General features: G+C 44.3%; 1 protein-coding gene across 5 annotated transcripts in view; it reads right to left on the bottom strand.

Moving 5' to 3' along the window:
* Positions 1-20,534, bottom strand: part of STOX2 (storkhead box 2) — a 280,620-nt gene that overhangs the window by 57,071 nt on the left and 203,015 nt on the right. Inside the window, exon 1 of one of the 5 annotated variants that reach the window (XM_040333981.1) lies at positions 18,619-18,826. The exons of 3 other annotated variants lie outside the window; for them this stretch is intronic. In XM_040333981.1, the coding sequence (XP_040189915.1) occupies positions 18,619-18,694 (76 nt within the window). In that variant the 5' untranslated portion in view covers positions 18,695-18,826. Of the gene's footprint in view, positions 1-18,038; positions 18,493-18,618; positions 18,827-20,534 lie in introns of those variants that run through there. One more of the 5 variants, XM_040333982.1, reaches the window with a different exon arrangement.

Here is a 20,534-nt window from a genome sequence, read left to right as displayed (position 1 = left end):
AGTGCCTGACCTCACAAATGCTCTTCTGGAAGAATGGTCAAACATTCCCATAGACACACTCCTAAACCTTGTGGACACCCTTCCCAAAATAATTAAAGCTGTTATAGCTGCAAAGGGTAGGCCAACTCAATATGGAACCCTATGGACCAAGGCTGGGATGCCATTAAAGTTCATGTGTGTGTAAAAGCAGGCGTCCCAATACTATTGGTAATATATGAAGTGACGTGATACTGCAAGCTAAATGCATACAGAGCAAATCAGAAACCATCAAGGGAGCCCTGGCTCTCTCTCTTTCTTGGTCAGCAGCTTTTATTCAACCAGCAGATTCCCTCATCAACACACTCTGTGCTAGAAGCCTTCAAACATCGCTTTTGTGTTCTATTGCGCACTATAGCCCGCTGCACTGATCTTTCAGGAAAACCCGACAGGCTGGTTATACACAAGTCAATCCATAGATCGCCTTATGTACGACCAGCTAGCCAGCTTATTCTGCCAGTCCCTGCTGACCTGGATGAATTTCGTTCCATGTATGGCCAGCTTAAATTTTCACAGACTTGCCAGTGTGAGAACAATCTTAAACAAGTCCGTCTCTCACAAAATGTAGTAGTTGAAATGGAAAATCCCAATCAGGGCGGCACAGTGGTGTAGTGGGTAGCACTCTCGCCTAGCAGTAAAAAGGGTCGCTGGTTCGAATCCCAACCACGACACTACCTGCTTGGAGTTTACATGTTCTCCCTGTGCCTGCGTGGGTTTCCTCTGGGTACTCCGGTTTCCTCCCACACTCCAAAGACATGCTGGTAGGTTAATTGGCTTCTGCCTAAATTGGCCCTAGCAGGTTAGGAACTTTAGATTGTAAGCTCCTTGAGGGTAGGGACCGATGTGAATGTATAATGTATATGTAAAGCGCTGTGTAAATTGACAATGCTATACAAGTACCTTAAATAATAATAATCATTACCAAGGACTTGCAAGACCTCAGTGTCCATTTCTCCCGGCCTTTGCTGGAGGTGCCGGCTATTGCAAAGACTCAACTCTGGTGGACAGGTTGGCATTTGCTAGGACAACTGAAGAAGTACAGGGTCGGTGCAGTTAATTGTGACAAAACAGAAACCATTTTGGGAGGGAGTGTTGAGATTTCAATGCAGTAAAGGGTTTACCATTAAACAAACAAGTCCCCAAAGACTTTAATATCCTTTGATACCCAAATGACTGGCTTCAGGATCTGAAGTAGGGAAGATTAGGATTATTCTACAAAAGACTGTAAAACCATTGTTTAGAAGTAACTTTTTGGAGGACTCGAGTCCTGTTCCATTCTTTAATTGTAGTTGTCATATTAGGACTGGGGAGGTATTGAGCATATAAAGAATGCAGCTTCAACTACAACCAAAGCATTTCCTTTATCATGCGGAAGCTAGTTGTGGGCATACGAAAGTTGTCCTGCCAGAAAAGACTGAAAGAAGTTGAGGAGTGCCTGGTCTCCAGAAGATAAAGGTTGTCTTAAAATGGATAAGCCAAGTCTGGGAGTCCTATTATTCCATACAAAGGAGGATATGTGTGTGTCTGTTTACAAAGAGACAATTGGATCCAGACAGGAGTCTAAGTACATATAGGAAGAAGAGAAGCAACTTCATCTTCCTCCAAATCTGCAAAAAAATAAAACAAATTATATATATATATATATATATATATATATATATATATATATATATATATATATATATATATATATATATATATATATACACACACACACACACATACATACATACATATATACACACAATATATATATATATATATATATATATATATATATATATATATATATATATATATATATATATATATATATATATTACACACATATATATACATATACACACACACACACATATATACACAGGGTTTGACAAATTTGCTTGAAATCTAGGAGCCAGCTAAAAAAGTTAGGAGCCAGAAAACGCCCCCCGTCCCGACGAGCTTGCGCGCAGAAGCGAACAAATACGTGAGCAGCGCCCGCATATGTAAACGGTGTTCAAACCACACATGTGAGGTATCGCCGCGATTGGTAGAGCGAGAGCAATAATTCTAGCCCTAGACCTCCTCTGTAACTCAAAACATGCAACCTGTAGAACTTTTTAAATGTCGCCTATGGAGATTTTAAAGGGTAAAAGTTTGTCGCCATTCCACGAGCGGACGTAATGTTGAAGCGTGACATGTTGGGTATCAATTTACTTGGCGCAACATTATCTTTCATAATATAAAAAAAAAAATGGGGATAACTTTACTGTTTTTTTTTTTTTTATTATTAAAAAATAAGACAAGTGCGCTTGTAAGACCGCTGCTCAAATACGGCGTGACAGAAAGTATTGCAACGATCGCCATTTTATTCTCTAGGGTGTTAGGATAAAAAAATATATATAATGTTTGGGGGTTCTAATTAGAGGGAATAAGATGGCAGTGAAAATAGTGAAAAATTACATTAGAATTGCTGTTTAACTTGTAATGCTTAACTTGTAATACCAATGGCCACCACCAGATGGCTCCAGCTTACACATCTGGTGGTAATAACTTGTAATACCAACGGCTCACCACCAGATGGTGCCAGCTCACAAAAAAAATATATATTTTTTTTGCCCCCCCCTTCCAAGCCAAGTCGCCAGAACCCTATTTCTAGTCGCCATGGCGACCTGGCGCCCAGGATTTGTCGAGCCCTGTAATATATATTATATATATATATATATAATCACTTGTATACCAAGATATTAGCAGGGTTTTATTTGGACCGTAATTGGTATAGGCTTAATTGTAAGTATTTGTGATTTTCCCCAGTTTATTTTAAGGCCAGAAAAACAGGGACCTGCTCCAGAGTTAATAAGAGATACATTTGGATCTTTGATGACCAAACCCATATTGTCTGCGTAAAATACAACTTTACGTATCAGGAGGCGCATTTCTGTTATCTTTAATGTTAAAATAAAGTCTGTTAAAAAAGTTTCCTTTTAACCAATCCTTTTCTATATAGGTTTTAGATATGTATATAATTTGTATGTAGGTTGCGTAGTGCTGGCTCCTAGGTCCAGGCCTTCCCCAAGACCCTTTCAGTGACCAGGATCAGTTCTCCGCTGCAGGTACAACAGAGCAGTTGAACTTTGTGTAGTTTTATTTTTCAAATTTCTAGCAAAAAAAAAAAAACTCCAATGCAATCAGCACCATGGACAGCACATAAAGTACCCTCATATTTTTAAGCCAAAATAAATTAATTTTTTTTTCTTTCTGAGAAGTATTTTGGCATAAATGAATATATATTTGTACATTTTGAATTAGAATGATGCTACATTCAAACAATAATATGCAATCCCACGTGAACATTTTTTTTCCATGGAACTTTGATTTTTTACTCTATAATGCATGAAGCCCAAAGTATAATCTAAGCAGGACTCGGAGCCCAAGTTGAATGCTTTGACAACCCCCCCAGCACCGACAGTGAAAGATTACTTCATAGGAGCACAACAGAGTATGTTTATTCCAATATATCCGTAAGATGGGGTTTCCTAACATAATACGGAGTTACGCAACGTTTTTTTTTCAAATGAAGACTTGATTTGTCTCTGGGCAATCTCTATGTAGGATATAGTAAGTCTTTCATGGGAAGAATCTATAGCTCCAGTCCAAAAATTACATTTAAAATGTTTACCAGGAGGACGTTGCCAGTGGAATGCGATGCGTTTCCTAATGTTCACATAAGACTCGTTTCAGAACAGAATTTACTAAGAATGGTTCTCTCTAAGAGAGAAGATAGTACAAATCTTGCTTCAGTCCCATCTTTTATGGAGTCCATTAACTTTTGTTGTTGTTTATAGAGAGTTCTCATTTTTCAGCTCACAGCCAGAGGGAGATGAGAAAGCCGTGCGGTTCAGCGTTTTTCAGGACATGCATTGTGTGTGTGTGTGTGTGTGTGTATGCATGCGTGTATGGAGCACACACATATATACATACACACATATGTGTGTATGGAGCACGTCACAGACAGATGAAAATTTCCAGTGTACTTCATAATAAACCTGGGTAGTGAAGGGTCAAGGTATCGCAAAGCCTAGTGCTGTAGTACACAGATATCTGCAGGCTACTGCATGAAATGAAACAAAGCAAACGTGTAAATTCTACATTTTGGGCTGTTCCCAGAACAGTAATAGGGGAAATCTTCTGATGGGAACACTAGTTCTGGTGACAAGGGATTTGTTGTGTTGCCTATGGGATCAGGAAGTGAGCTGAAAATGTCCCCAATGGGATACAGTTGGCATTAAAAAAAAACAGGGGTTTAACCCAGGGCTCAAGTCCTGCGGGAACGCAGTTCCCTTTGCAGGACTAGAGCAGCCGAGCCAATCCTTCACTAAGCGGCGATGCTCGAGTCACTGTCAGGGGCAGGCGAACCTTAGTAATCCTTTATGTTACTGGCAGCTTCCTGTATATGGATTCATCGGGTAGTGTGTGGGTATTCCGTCACTTCCTCGATGCCGCAATGTCTCCTGGGAACAATGACAAAAGCTCCCAGGAGACATTGCGGCATCGAGGAAGTGACGGAATACCCGCACACTACCCGATGAATCCATATACAGGAAGCGGACAGTAACAAAGGATTACTAAGGTACAGTGGATCGAATTTTTTTTTTAATTATGCATATGAGTGTATCATTTTTTTTTTTTGGTGGGGAAGTGGATCTTGGGTGGGAGTTCCCACACTTTTTTCCCCAGGACTTGACCCCTGGTTTAACCCACCCCTACTCTAGCCAAACTGAAAAAAAAAAAAAAAAAAGACTCACTTCCTGTTCTTCTGTCTGTAACTCCACACAGTAATGCAAGGCTTTCTCCCTGGTGTGGAGTGTCATGCTCACCCCCCCTCCCTTGGATAACAGGAGAGTCAGGACGCTCTCTACAGTGCAGATAGAGAAAGGAGCTATGTGTTAGTGGGCGTCCTGACTCTCTTGTTGTCCAAGGGAGGGGGTGAGCAGGACACTCCACACCAGGGAGAAAGTCTTGCATTACTGTGTGGAGTTACAGACAGAAGAACAGGAAGTGAGGATTTCTCAGAAGAAATTAGGACATTTAAAAGCAAAATGGAAGGATGAGGTAAGTGAAGGAGGACTGCACTAAGGTAAAGGAAGCTATTTAGGAAAACATTTTTTTACCTTTACAACCCCTTTAAGACCCGTACACACAATGCGAAAATCAGATGGAAAAATTTGTCAGACGTGCTGTCTGCAGATTTTCGGATTGATAGTACAGTGCTTGCGACAGCCAATTTCACTTTTTCATCGAGCAACAGCTGGATGTGCAGACTATAAAAATGTTGTCGGATGTGAACTCAACGCCGGATTTCCTTTCATTAGTACGGTTTTCGTACAAAAAAAATAAAAGAAATCATGAGAGCAAGACTACACATGCTCAGAAACAAAAGAATACATACTTACCTGGTCCACGCCGAGGTAGCCGACATGTTGCCTCTGCGTGTCTTCTGGGTATCGCGGCTCCAGTGCTGTGAGTGGCTGAATCTGTGATGTTGTCACTCCCGCGCTGGAGACTTGTTTCCAGCAAGGTCCAGCATCTGCCAGGCATTAAGCCGAGAATCCCCTGTGCGCATGCGCCGCTGTAGTCAGCGGCTTATTGCAAGGGAAATATCTCCTAAACCGTAAAAGTTTAGGAGATATTTTTTTTACCTACAGGTAAGCCTTATTATAGGCTTACCTGTAGGTAAAAGCCAAAACATTGACTATACAAACACTTAAAAGCGGAGGGTCCGCCGAAATTATTTTTCTTTTAAAAGCCAGCAGCTACAAATACTGCAGCTGCTAACTTTTAAAATATGGACACTTACCTGTCCATCGCGCCTGCGATATCGGCAGCCATCCTCGGTGAAGGAATCGGGAAGTGAAGTGTTGCGGCTTCACTGCCCGGTTCCCTACTGCGCATGTGCGAGTAGTGCGGTGAGCCGTCACTGGTCCCCGCTCTCTCCTGGGAACAGTGTGTTTCCCAGAAGACAGCGGGGGGTGCGGGTAGGGGCGGGGCTGCTGCACAAGAGTATTCCCATAAGTGGGTGCAAATACCTGTCTTAGACAGGTATCTGCACCCCCCTCCGGCACTTTTCAGCGGAGTTCCACCTAAAAATTGAACTTCCACTTAACCCACTCCTTGCCCCCTTAACATGCCACATTTGGCATGCAATTTTTTTTTTGGGAGGGGGGGGGGGGGGGGGGGGGGGGGGGGGGGGAGTATGGGCTTCAGGAGAAGTGCGACTTCCCGTCCCACTTCCTCCTTCCGCCGAGGGGGTGGTAAGGCGAATAGCTTAATCGCCTTATTGCAGCCCCTCCCTGTAGGCGAGCGCCTGTCCAATCGGACGGCGCAGTGCCGCTCGTGCATGCGCAGTGGGTGCCCGGCCGTGAAGCCGAAAGCTGTCACTGCCGGGTGCCCACACTAGCGGAGCCCTGGCTGGCGCGTCACTGGAACCGAGGAGCAGGTAAGTGTCTGTTTATTAAAAGCCAGCAGCTACACTTTTTGTAGCTGCTGACTTTTAATAAACTTAAAAAAAAGGCTGGAACACCCCTTTAAGCTTGTTTAATACTTTATGATCACATATTCAGTAACATTGAAGTCTGCATGTAGACATTTTTCTCATGCTGTATTTCTCCAAGCAAAGCTGACCACACACAGTATGGCTACTTTCACACTCCGCCCAAGCGTTAGCGGTATAGCGTCGCTAGTTTTAGGGAGCAGGGCACTTTAAAAAGCAAAGAAGGGGTTAACAACATCCAAAAAGCGGTGCTTTGGCATGTTCATTGATTTCAATGGCAGGGGCGGTTTATGAGCGGTCCCACACTGCTCCAAAGATGCTGCTTGCAGGTCTTTTTTTCTGTGCTGCAAGCACACCGCTCCAGTGTGAAAGCAGGTAATGTCGTATGTGACTTGGGCAAGTTATACAAGTTAGAAAAGTATTGGGCGATACTTTCGGTTTTGGCAACAGTGACCCCCGCGGGGGAAGTGATGGCGTGTATGGTGTGGGTCGATTTTTTTTTGTAGGGCTGTCGCCAGTAGTTTCCCCGCCTTATTACCGAATTCATAAAATAGTTTGTGGGTAAGGGCGTACTTACGTTTTAACTGAGTTTCTCCAGTAAGTCTTCCCTAGCTTTCAAGAGGTCAGTATGAGTTGGGTTAGCAAGTGTAAGTTTGTGAGCATGTTCGAGGTTTATAACAGATTGGACAGTTCAGTGATACGGGCCTTCCTGAGTTTGTGTCGCTTGGCCATTAAAGAAATAAATTCCCCTCTAATGACACATTTATGAGCCGCCCATAAAGTGGCCGGGGGTGTGTCAGCGGTGTAATTTTCTTCAAAATATTGAGCGAGGCGGTCAGAGAGCATTTGGGAATTTAACGAGTCCAATAGTAGGGAATCGTCCAGTCTCCAAATCATGGATCTGGCACGGTGCACTGGAAGCACCAGAGACATGGTTATTGGGTGATGGTCTGAAAGCAGCATGGGTTCGATAGTGGCTTCTGTGAGTAAAGCAAGGTCATTCTGTGCGAGGAAGAAATGATCGATTCTGGAGTATTTTGTTATGTAGAGGGAAGAAAAAAAAAAATATATATATAGGTGAAATCCTTCACATTCGGGTGTAACATGCGCCAGGTGTCGTGTAGGGTCAACGTGCTCAGTTGGGATTTTATTGCACGGAGGGCTCGATAAGTTAGGCATGTGGAACCTTTGGACGTTTTTAGAGAGGGCATCAGCGGAACGTTGAAATCTCCTCCTACAATTAGTGTACCCGTTCGGAAGGCAGTTAATTGGTGAAATGCTTTGCGAAAGCAAGGCACTTGTTGCGAGTTTGGGGCATAAATGTTTGCGATCGTGATAGGCATGTCATGCAGTGTGCCCTTGATAAAAAGATATCAGCCCTGTGTATCCCGCTGGACATCAGTGATCTGAAATTGGCAATGTTTCGAGATTAGGATAGAGACCCCTTTTGATTTTGCTGTCTCGTTGGTGGCATGGTATACTGCCGGGAAGTAATGATTGTAGAGTTTGGGAATATTATCTGCTCAAAAGTGGGTCTCTTGGAGAAGCGCAATATGTGGCTTGGCTTTTTGGAGGGTATACAGCAGTCGTGAACATTTTTCTGGGGTGTTGAGACCGCAAATGTTTAGCAGGTATAGTTTAAGTCGCAATGGGGGTTGCGCCTGTCGTGGATCAGAGGTGGTTGGAATACCGTTATGCGTCATAATGAAGGGGGAAGGATGGGATGATGGGTGAGGTAGAGGAGGGGTTGGCCAGGACCCGGTCATTAAAAGGAGTAAAATAAATCAGTGGTGGCTTGCCACCCCAGAATGATCCAAGCATTTAAAGTTATCCTGAGGAGACCCGACCCTGTAGAAGGCCATGGGATGAGGAAACCTGAAAGAGCGCATATTTTGTCAACCTAAAGAGAGGGACCACGTTCCATGGAAGCTTGGATCAGAGTATAAATGGAATGTGACATAGGGGTAGGTATCAAAATACAATCCGGTAGCTCTTTTTCCAGATGCTGGATGAATCAATTCAAAACCTGTGGGCATAGAGCAGCCCGGGAGTGAGTCTCAGCCTGAAGAAAGAGGTATGTGGCCTATGGTAGTACATAAGGGGGGCAAGAGAGAATAGAGCAGATACAACTTTTAAACTGAGCCAAACAATCAGAACAAACGGTAGTAAATGACATTAAGGGTCCAGTTGGACTTGTATACATACCAAAATATAGTGGTCAACCACAAGAATGACATATATATATACCTACTACGAAACCAGTAAACAGTAGGAGGAGCCAAAGGCCCCCTAACTATGCCACTTGCTCCGGACCATATGCATTGGCTTGTATGTGGCACATTAGAGGACTCTGTGAGGACACACAGGAGTTCCACTAGGGCGGCATGCCCACCTACATCTGTAGAAAGTCTAGCCAGCATGGGCGAAGCAGGAAGGAGGTGCGCGAGCAGCAGACGCACACAGCGGTACAGTACAGATGGGGCGGAAAAAGAACCAGCAGGATTGGGAAAAAATAAGGCAAATACCTGCCGTGCCATGCATCAAGATCCATCCCATAGTCAGAGTGTGCAGACTACGTGTGGACGAAGATCCCGATTGAAATGGCAAGAACAAGGGCAAACGACCACGGCATGGCCGGCTGGGGGGTACAGTCGAGTCCAGGCCGATCCCAGACGACATTGGGGGGGGAAGGATTCAAAGTTGTCCTCTTTCTGGTGACGTTGAGATCGGTGCCGAATAGCCGGTGGAAACGATAGTCTCGGGTTGTCTGTGGTAGAACATCCGCACTGCACGGAACAAAAAGCTTGCCGTAGGCTGTGGCCGGAAGTGCGAGGTGGAGGAGCATCCGCATCCGTTCCGATATCGGCAGCCTGCCGAAATATGGCATGGGTAATGTAGTCCATATGTAGAGTCCCCTGCGAGCCATAGAAACATTCTAGCTAGGAAGCTAGGATGAACGGAAATTTACATTTGTACCTTATCTCCTTAGAGCGCAGGGTGTCAAGTAGAGGCTTGAGGTCACGACGATGTTGTAGAGTAATCCCAGAGAGGTCTTGGAAAATTTGGACAGTTAAGTCGTTGGCCACTCGCCTGTTTCAGAATATCTTCCTTAAGATTGTAGTCCACCAGGCAGCAGACAATGTCCCTCGGGGGATCCGGGTCCCTTCCCCTGGGACGTAGAGTGTGGTGGATCCTCTCCATAGCAATGGCAGTTTGATGGGTCTGTTTAGAATATTATTGAAGAGGCAAGGTGCACAAGGTGCCCATTGCCACCCCCTGGCATTGTAAAAAAAATTTGGTCTTCAAAAATAAAGTAATTACGGGTGAAAATAAAAGATAGAAGTTGCAAAATGAATTCATTGCGAGGCCATGAATTTATCTATTTTTGATATACTTGCTCTCTTCTGAGTTTATCTACTCACACTGATATGTTCTGGATAGATCAGGAAGTTTTACGTTTTGCAGAAACGCACTACAGTCCATTTAACATGGTTTCCTAGATGTCATGTTCACATCTGTGCATTTTCCAGAGAAGCGATCAGGGACATTTTTTTCCCATAGACTTTAATGGAAATAGAATGAAAATGCAGTGCTTTTGCTGGTTTCTCCTGCAAGACAACAGACACCTCCAAATATACATTAAAAATGTGTAAAAAACGCACCCGGAAAATGCAACAGCAACCTGCATAGGTTGCCAAATCAATGCTTGGATAAAGAATAAAAAAAAAGTTACCAGAGTCCTGAGCAGGCCTTGATCTAAAATGTACAGACAGTGGGCCAAACATAGTAAATTTGGATCAGTCAGGCTGGCTTCACACTATGGTTTTAAGCCTGGTAAACATGATCGGATTTTCAGCGGACAAAACGTAGGATTTTTGTCCGAAGGGCGTTGGCCGTGAACTTGTCTTGCATACAAACAGCAAATAATTGTCAGCCAACAAACACGAAACTACGTGTTTTTCTCAGCTCTTTAGTGTCACCCTTTGGGCAACTTCTATGCTGCACTGGGAGATTTATTAGGCCTCATGCACACAGACGCATAGCAGCTCCTGAGTGCTGGGGTGTAAAATGCCCTGAGCCATCTAGCACATGTGAAACCTCATGTGTGCGCTAGAGTGGCCAATACAGTAAAACCTTGGATTGCGAGCATAATGCGTTCCAGAAACATGCTTGTAATCCAAAGCACTTGTATATCAAAGTACCTCTAAGTGTAGCAATAAGTTGCTAAATGTTGTACCTTCATTAACTGTAACCATATTGCTACACTTAGAGGCTCCTCTCTTGTTTGTTATACTCAGTTGTGACGTGACGCTACTCTTATATCAAGACATCGCTTGTATATCAAGGCAAAATGTATTAAAACATTTTGCTCACCCTGCAAAAGGCTCTCAAACCAAGGTTTTACTGTGCAAGAGAATGGCTGTATGTGGCCATGCTCAGGAAGCTGTAAAGTGCACACACATTGTTAGTGTTAATCTTGATTTGGTTTTAGTCATAGTCTTTTGTGTTTTAGTTGTGTTTCAGTCGACTAAAATCTCCAGTACAATTTAGTTGACTAAAATCGAATGGGGGGGGGGAGGATGTCAGGTCCCGTCCGTCCCGCAAGCCCCCCCCCCCCCGTTGTGTTCTGGGAAACACATGGCTCCCAGAACACAGCGGGGACCAGCGAGCATGGTGCACACAGCTCGCGCATGCGCTGTAGGGAACCGGGCAGTGAAAAAGCCTTGCGTTACTGTGTGGAGTTAGACAGAAGAACAGGAAGTGAGGATTTCTCAGAAGAAATAAGGACATTTAAAAACAAAATCGAAGGATGAGTTAAGTGAAGGAGGACTGCACTAAGGTAAAGGAAGCTATTTAGGAATTTTTTTTTTTACCTTTACAACCCCTTTAAGGTTTGAACATGCACTACAGACACTGATTTAGCCATTGTGAAATAGAACCAGTGTTAAAGAAGTTGTAAGCCCCGCTTGGTGATTTTTTTTACCCGTAGGTAAAATGAAAACGGTGCACGTTTAGGAGATATTTACCTGCATGCAGCCAGTGACATCACTGGCGCATTCACTCTGAAGGTCTGGCATACCTTGCCAGAGATTCAGAGCTTTGTGCCAGTGTCCTGCCAAGAATTGTCCCCCCAGCGGACAATGCCCGCTCTGTACTGCGCAGGCGCCGCACTTGCGCAGTACAGAGCACAACGGACCTCTGAAAATACCCAAAGATGAACACAGATGTGACTCATCTGTAAACGGCGCATGCGCAATGAGCGCTGCACGCTCCTGATGCTTGCTCCACTCTGCAAGGGGCGGGCGTATAAGTATTATATTGTGTAAGGGGCGGATGGCTACAGCAAGGAACGCCCTTATCATCAATTTAAAATACTGCCTCTTCGCCCTTTTGTTTCAACATGCCCCGCAAAGACGTGTCGTTTCTACAGCCGCCACCTTGCTGTAGCCATCCGCCCCTTTCACGATCTAATAGTAATTAAACTGTGCCTATGGCTTGGATGTCTGAGGGAGTAAGAAAATTACATAGCGCCTGTGGTTAGCAAGAGGAGGAATAGTCTTCTTTTGTATCAGGAATAGTGCCCCATCATTGGCTTCAGTGGGAAGGAATGGTGCCCCATCACTGGTGTCAGTGGGAAGGAATGGTGCCCCATCACTGGTGTCAGTGGGAAGGAATGGTGCCCCATCACTGGTGTCAGTGGGAAGGAATGGTGCCCCATCACTGGTGTCAGGGAGAAGGAATGGTGCCCCATCACTGGTGTCAGGGAGAAGGAATGGTGCCCCATCACTGGTGTCAGGGAGAAGGAATGGTGCCCCATCACTGGTGTCAGGGAGAAGGAATGGTGCCCCATCACTGGTGTCAGGGAGAAGGAATGGTGCCCCATCACTGGTGTCAGGGAGAAGGAATAGTGCCCCATCACTGGTGTCAGGGAGAAGGAATGGTGCTTCCTATTAAAAGAAATTGTGCACTGAGGGTCAGATAAAGGCAAGCAAAAGGGTCGCATCTGGCCCATGGGCTGCAGTTTGAATACCACTGACCTAGCTAAAACTCTGTGGTGGGATCTAGCAAGTGCCCATTCAACAGCAACTTAGATATCAGGGAATTTGCACAATTTTTTTTCTTTTTGTAACCCTGAATGTCATTTCCCACACACTTATTTTGGCCCATTTTGTCAGCAGGCTGCAGACAGTACATCTTTTCAGAATCAGACTGGCCCAGGGCTGGGTCTGTTCTCTAGAGAAGGACATCTGCCTTTGCTCCTTTGCTGGACCGACTTCCTGAATTCTTCCTGATGAAGGAAATTGCAGTCAAAAATAACTGCACTTGCAGCAACACAGTTGAGTACTGTCTGTGTCTTGCTAACCACAGTTGGTCTTCTGAAGGTCTTGCCTTCATAAGGAGTTGAGTACTGCCCGATAGTTTTATTTGCACCAACATTACATTTTCAGGACAGGCCGTCAGGGTATGCTTCCTTTGTCTAGGATCCATAAACTGCTTGGACCTTGGAAAAAAGCGGTATACCCCTGAAAGCTTGTCCTTAAAAAGTAACTATTTGTGCAAGTAAAAAAAGGATCTGCCACTTCTCAACTCCGTATGAAGGCAAGACCTCCAAAAGAAGTGAAGTAAGAATGACACAGAATAGCCAGCCTAGTACCAAGAACACAAACCTATACGTATTTACTACAAGTGAGTTACTCTCAGTTTACACATCTAAATTTACACCAAGTATGCAATGTTCTCCATAAGAAAATCGTTCCTCGGACACCCCATGTTCGCGAGAGAGTTAATCCAGAGCGCCTTTTATACATTTCTTTTCACTAAAGCAAAACAAGGCTACAAATCACTAGAAAGAAAAGAAGTGAATCAGCTAAGAGACCATCTAAAAGGCAGCGCCTTTTCCAGTCTATGCAGGTTATTTTAAAAATGTAAGTCGTAGAAGCTTTAAGAACCAAACGGCTACATGGCCAGGCTGATTTAGAACAGAACACAATGCAGACTGCCGCCATTTCTAGACAACCGAAGGAGAAACACTGGATCAGAACTTACTGCGTCTAGTAAAAATACACATTTCGTTTTAACACAACGTTACCTACTGCTTATGCAAAGAAGGTATTAATCAAGTGCAACGCTAAATCCGCCATGCATACATGCAACATTGAAGTTTCGGACCGTCTTACTGTAAAAAAAAAAAAAAAAAAAAAAAGACGCAACCAATCAATCTTAGGTGCATTCGAAGCACGAGTTACGCTTTTGAAATCTACAATAATCGAAGGCTTTAGCGATGAGACGTGGTACAGCTCTTAGGAAGGATGAGGTCACTTTTCAATAAATTACAGTATGATGCAAGCATGCATTTTAAAGGTGAGGCGGTAGGAGAAAAAAAAAAAGCACATGGCGTTAATGAGTATACAGCTGTTTTCGCATTGCACTCTCTACCACAATAAGATACGAAGGAGCCCATTCATACCTTCGTTGTCGGCATGTGGCTGCAAAACAACAAAACAAGCAGGTTGCCTGGACGTTCAAATCTTAATATGATTTAGAGGGCCATGTATAGAAAACATGGACAAAAAACATTGTAAAGCTAAATTAGGGATTCGACTCCACACGTCACTAAAAAATGTGCTCACCTCCTCCTGCCCTGCGTTCTAACATCTCTATGTACTATAGATGTGCTTGCTTAGGAAACTCAGAAAATGGCAAAAATATGCTACACACTGCAGTCTTTTTTTTTTTTTTTTAAAGAGGTTCAAGCTCGTAATCCCAAAAGATTCAAAAGCATTACCTCACTGCAGCCTTGAGACAAACTGAGCATTCACTCTGGGTCTTACCCAGCATGCTTTGCTCTACACAAAGACAACAGAGGTGTGACCAATCACATTGCAGCTAGCAGGCTGCATTTGGACGCTCCCTCTTAGTATTGCCCATTGACAAGCTGGCTGGCAGGCTCCTGAACCTGTTGGCATGGCAACATGTCCCAGCGGCTCCCTATAGGGCTTCTCACAGTACTATGGGGGGGGGGGGGGGTTTTTAGGCTTTTTTTTTTTTTTCTATTATTCCTCTTTCACTCTCCACTAAAGTAATCAAAAAAAAAAAAAAAACAAGCCCTGCAAATTGTTTATGTGAGATTCCAATAAAAACGTGCACTTTATGCCTCGTCAGGGCTTTCGTGGCTTAAATGTAAAACTATTTTAACCCTTTATAATTACAAGTCTATTGTTGTACAGTCTGTCAGCACATGTCATGAACAAGGTGTTAAGTGAAAGCTTCATCAGCTCCTACATTTTGACACCATTTACACACATAACCCTTATCATATGTGATTTTTTAATATTATGTGCAGCAACCAATCAAAATTCATCCTGTACTGAGCTGACCTCTGGAGAGTGAATTCTGATTGGTTGCCAAGAACTACTGAATTCAAGAATTAGCATTGAGTTCCACCCAAAAATTGAACTTCTGCTTTTCGGAACCCCCCCCCCCCCTCCGGTGTCACATTTGGCACCTTTCAGGGGGGAGGGGGTCTAAGACAGGTATTTGCACCCACTTCCGGGCATAGACTCCCATGGGAGTCACGCAACTATCCCCCCCCCCCCTCGCTGTCTCCTGGGAAACACACTGTTCCCAGGAGAGAACAGGGACCAGCAAGGACGGGCCGCGCCGCTCGCGCATTCACAGTAGGGAACCGGGCAGCGAAGCCACAACGCTTCACTTCCTGATTCCCTCACCGAGGATGGCGGCGGGGACAGCCGAGAGACGATCGATTGCTCGGTCTTGGCTGCCGACATCGCGGGCGCGCAGGACATGCAAGTGTCCATTTTTTAAAAAGTCAGCATCTGCAGTATTTGTAGCTGTTGGCTTTTAAAAAATAAAATTTTTGGGTGGACCTCCGCTTTAAGAATAAGGAACACAGGTTGAAACCCATAGCAACCAAAAACCTGCAGCGCTGTACAAAAAACAGAACATGCAAAAACCTTCAAAACAATACAATCTAAAAGGAAGAAGGGACATATACCAAATTGTGACCCAGGAAACAGCACAGCGATGAGAAGTCTGGGAAAATTGGCAATCAGGACTGAGTGTATGCGAATAAGGATGCCAGTAAGAAGATCTAAACGTCAATCAAATACACAGATAAAAGCTTATTGCTACTATAGCAGAATTGTTTGTAATCTTAAGCCAGAACTGTTAAAAAAAAAAATGTGGCTCCGGGAGAATTCCGATCCATCTATAAGTAGACTGGTTGTACTGAAGCTGATCTATCAATAGACTTCAGTAAAACCAGCATGGCAGCAGTGATCATTGTATTCTGCAGGTGGGGAGGGCTCCCAGCCTGCAGAACACAATAGTGCTGCGAGAGGAATTCCCCTATCAACGCGGACTGTGTACATGAGGGAATCGACCAATTGTCTTTCCTGCAACCCGTGGTTAAAGGCAAGAAAAACTGCATAATGGATGGCCTGCCTTAGACACCGAGATTAACATTATTATGCATCAGTTAACTTGACAATAAGGCCTCGATTCTGGAAGGGGGATAAAAATAAATAAAATCGCAGGAAATCTGCAATGCATGTTTGGATGTCATTACTGTTAAAGCGGTTGTAAACTGCTGCACTTTTTTTCTCCTCTCTTACCTGCAAGACAAAGACATAATGTGCTAGTATGCATCGCATACTAGCACTTTATGTGAAACTTACCTCAAAACGAAGCCTGCCAGAGATGCGATGCTATCACTGGAGACAGCTTCCATCTTCAACTGTCTTGCTTCGGGGTTCGCGGACCCCTGCTTTGACAGGCCAGAGCCGCAATGACATCACACTCCCTCACTTGCGGCAGGGGCGGGCCTTCCTTCAGAGTGCATGCGCCAGTGATTTCACTGGCAGCATGTACAGTAAATATTTCATAAACGGTGCATGTTTCGGAGATATTTACACTAACAACATGTAAGCCTGACTTACCTATAGGTACATTTTTAAGATGGAAGTTTCTTTTGTTTTTTACAAGAAAAAAGGATGGAAGTTTACTTCCTCATTAATGGCACCCCAAACACGCAAAATAAACTGGCGTTTTGTTATGTGACAAAGTTGGCTCCAATAAAAGGTATAGGAGCTACTTTGGCGAATTTCTGGAGCAGAGAACAGTCCATTAAAAAAAATGGTGCTACTCCAAAAATGCCCTCAAATCGTGACACTCTGCCGTCGCTAGATGTGAAAAGAGCCTAACTCTAGGACCAATTGTTTTGGCTGACCGTGAGTCTGGGAATTAGGAATACACACACAGAAACCCCATTTAAAAAAATTAAAATAACAAACTTTCCTATACTTACCTGCTCTGTGCAATTGTTTTGCACAAAGCAGTCCCGATCCTCTTCTTGTGGGGTGCCCTGCTAGCACTCCAGGCCCCTCCTTTTCATTGTTTGGAGACCCCGGACCTAATGCATAGAATGCATTAAGGTGAAAAAACACTGAAAAACCATACACGCTCTTGTTTCGGAAGCGCTGCACAGAAAAGAGGGAGAAGAGCGAGGGTTTTTAAATATTACAGACTGCATTGGCACTGACAGTTCATCACCCATTGTAAATACAGCAGGGCCCGGGGGTGGGTAGGAAGGGGTGTATACCATTGGTTCACCTTTTCAGAAAAATTAAATGGTGAACACTTTAAAAAGGACACATTGTAGGATCTTTACTAGTAAACTGCAAAAAATAAATAAAAAGGGGCTCCTGCATCACATACTAGCACATTATAACAGACTTACCTTAAATCAAAGCCCTCCAGCGGCAAGCTGTTACTGCAGACATTCCATTTTCACCTGGTCTTTCTTCTGGGTTTGTGGGCTCCGGTTATTTGGATAGCCGAGCCGTGATGCCACTTCTGCACAGCTGCCAATGGATGGCATGCTGTCCACTGAGATTGCATTGTGCATGCCCCTTTGACGTCACTGACTGCGATTAAAGGTAAATAGCTCCTAATCAGTGCACGACTAGGAGATATTTACCGTATCTACAGGTAAGCCTTATTATAGGCTTACCTGTAGGTATAAAATAAAAATAAAGCCAAATTTACTACTGCTTTAAGCAATCTTGGCACATAAAAAATATATATATATTACCTTGGACGGACTTCAAACTAGTAAATAACCAATAATCCTTTAGATTGCAAGCTTTTGCGAGCACAACCCTCCTAATCCTCCGGTAGTAAATTGTGTAACTGTACAGTCTCTATATTGTAAAGTTCTACACAACCTGCTTGCGTTATACAAATCATATATAGTAAAAACAGGTTTCTAAAAACAATATATAATGTGAATGGCGGCAATAATTGTAATTTGATTTTAAGCCCCTCCCATACAGCAATACATGGTAAATTTAGTGTAACAAGCTATGACACGCGCATTATTATACAGCCAATACATTTGAAGGGGAAAAAGCATAGAAAGCGCCCCTGATAGATGGGACAGTGCACAAACCTGTAATGCAGAGGTGACGTTCGCCCGTGACAATGTGACACACATGTGCTGCTGTCCTGATACCTCCACAAAACACTTTCCAAGTGACTTCTGATGTCACAGCAGATGGGGCAGCATGCCAGGCATTGCCAGCTACTGCAGTACAAGCACAGCATGTATACACTGACGGAGAAAAATGCAAGCCATATACTTGAAGGACTGCTAACAAACGGTTAACTTTCTAAGCCACATGCATCCAATTGGAAGGCAGGCCGAGACCTCAGGTTGCTGGGATGATTAACTTTACTTCAGCCAACACAAAGCAAAGCCATGTCTCTATCATAAACACTGCAAACAGGAAGAGGGATATTCTGTATGAACCAATCAGGGAGCAGACAGACATGTAGATGGATCTGGTCACATGGAATCTGTTGCTAAAGCTCACAGACCCTCCTCTGCACAACAACAAAAGCAGCAGCAAACCCCCTCCCCTCCCCCTCCTTCTCCTGGCTGTGCCCTCGTGCTGGATTAATAATCGTTCACCCATCAACCCCTTACTACCATCATAATGCTAGGCATGCTGGATGTTCTGGTGTCTTACCCATGATCCCTGAATATAAACAGAGCTCATACTGATGATGATGGGGGCGGGATGGGTACACAAGGGACGGTGTCATTGGTTACCTAATTACACAGGCTTTCTTCTTTTTATGTGCTCCAACACATGGTCAAGTGACACCTATTGGGGGAGGGGGGGTTGCTGCATGTCTGAGGTAACTGACAAAATCATTACCATTACAGTAATCCTACACCACCACCTAAAACATTCCTGGCTGCAGCCCAATAAAAAATAAAAATAAACAGTACAGTTGCTCATAATTTCACAGGACTGCATGCAAATCGTTTTTTTTTTGTTTTTATCATATATTTATTTTAAGTTACCAATTTTGATTTGAAAAATTACGATATTTTAAAGCGGTGGTTCCCCTAAAAATAAACTTTTGACATTGCATTTGCTATAATAATTACAATTAGAATCGGCTGGTTTTATGTAAAAAATACCTCCGTACGTAGCGTTTGGTATATTCGTTCCCACCGCCACTTCCGGGTACGATGCTGGCGGTGGGCGTTCCTAATTGATGGACAGGCATCCGACCGACGCATCCATCGCGTCATGAGATGCCGAAAGAAGCCGAACGTCGGTGCGCATGCGCCGTATAGAGCCGCACCGACGTTCGGCTTCTTTCGGCATCTCGTGACGCGATGGATGCGTCGGTCGGATGCCTGTCCATCAATTAGGAACGCCCACCGCCAGCATCGTACCCGGAAGTGGTGGTGGGAACGAATATACCAAACGCTACGTACGGAGGTATTTTTTACATAAAACCAGCCGATTCTAATTGTAATTATTATAGCAAATGCAATGTCAAAAGTTTATTTTTAGGGGAACCACCCCTTTAAATACAATAAATGAGGTAGGTCAACCCCTTAAGACCCATACACACGAACCGAAAATTGGATGGAAAAATCTGTACAACGAGCGGTCTGACGATTTTCAGATCGTTAGAAAGGTGCTTCCGACAAGCAATTTTGCTTTTTTTCAGCAGACAAAAGCTGGATGTGCAGGCTAGAACATCGGATGTGAACTCCACGTCTGATTTTTGTTTCATTAGTATGGTTTGCGTACGAAAAAAAAACATAAGAGCAAGCATGCTCAGAAACAAACGAATACATACAAAACTATTTAAAACAGAGTTCTGCCGAAAATAAATAAATATTAAAAGTCAGACACCTACCTGTCCTGGGCACCCGCGATGTCGGCACCGGAAGCCAATCTGTTCCTCGGCTCTCGGTTTCGAGGTGGCGCCATCTTTGGTAAAGGAATCAGGAAGTTAAGGCTTGCGCCTTCACTTCCTGGTTTCCTATTGCGCATGCATGAGTCGCGCTGCGCGATCCCACTGGTCCCTGCTGTCTTTTCTGTGACCCGTGAGTCTCCCAGACAGCCGGCTGGGGGAGTAGGCGCCAGACATGGCGTAGGTCACCGCAGTGATCTATGCCCGAACGTGGAAGCAAATACCTGGATTACACAGGTATCTGCTCCCTCCTCCCCCCTGACATCGGAGGGGGGGGGGGGATTCCAAAAAGCAAAAGTTCAATTTTCTTTAACCAGTTCCCTACCGACCAATAGTAATATGGCATTGACAGGAACTGTCTCTCCCTCAGAGTGGACGTCATATGACATCCTTTGCATTGAGGCCGCTAGGGGGCGCAGGCATCGCTCACGACCCGGTGCGTGTGCCCGCGAAGTCGCCGGGTACCCACGATTGCCGTCAATCACGGCAGGAGTGTGGATCTGTGTGTGTAAACACACAGATCCACCTCCTGTCAGAGGTGAGGAGACCGATGTGTGTTCCCAGTACAGAGGAACACAGATCGGTCTCCTCCCCTTGTGATTCCCCTCCCCCTACAGTTAGAATCACACCCAGGGAAAATAGTAAACCCTTCAGCGCCCCCTAG

The sequence above is a fragment of the Rana temporaria genome, chromosome 1, assembly GCF_905171775.1.
Source record: "Rana temporaria chromosome 1, aRanTem1.1, whole genome shotgun sequence".
Taxonomy (NCBI): Eukaryota; Metazoa; Chordata; class Amphibia; order Anura; family Ranidae; genus Rana; species Rana temporaria.
The sequence above is the reverse complement of the archived record's forward strand: the minus strand, read 5'-3'. Positions and strand labels throughout refer to the sequence as shown.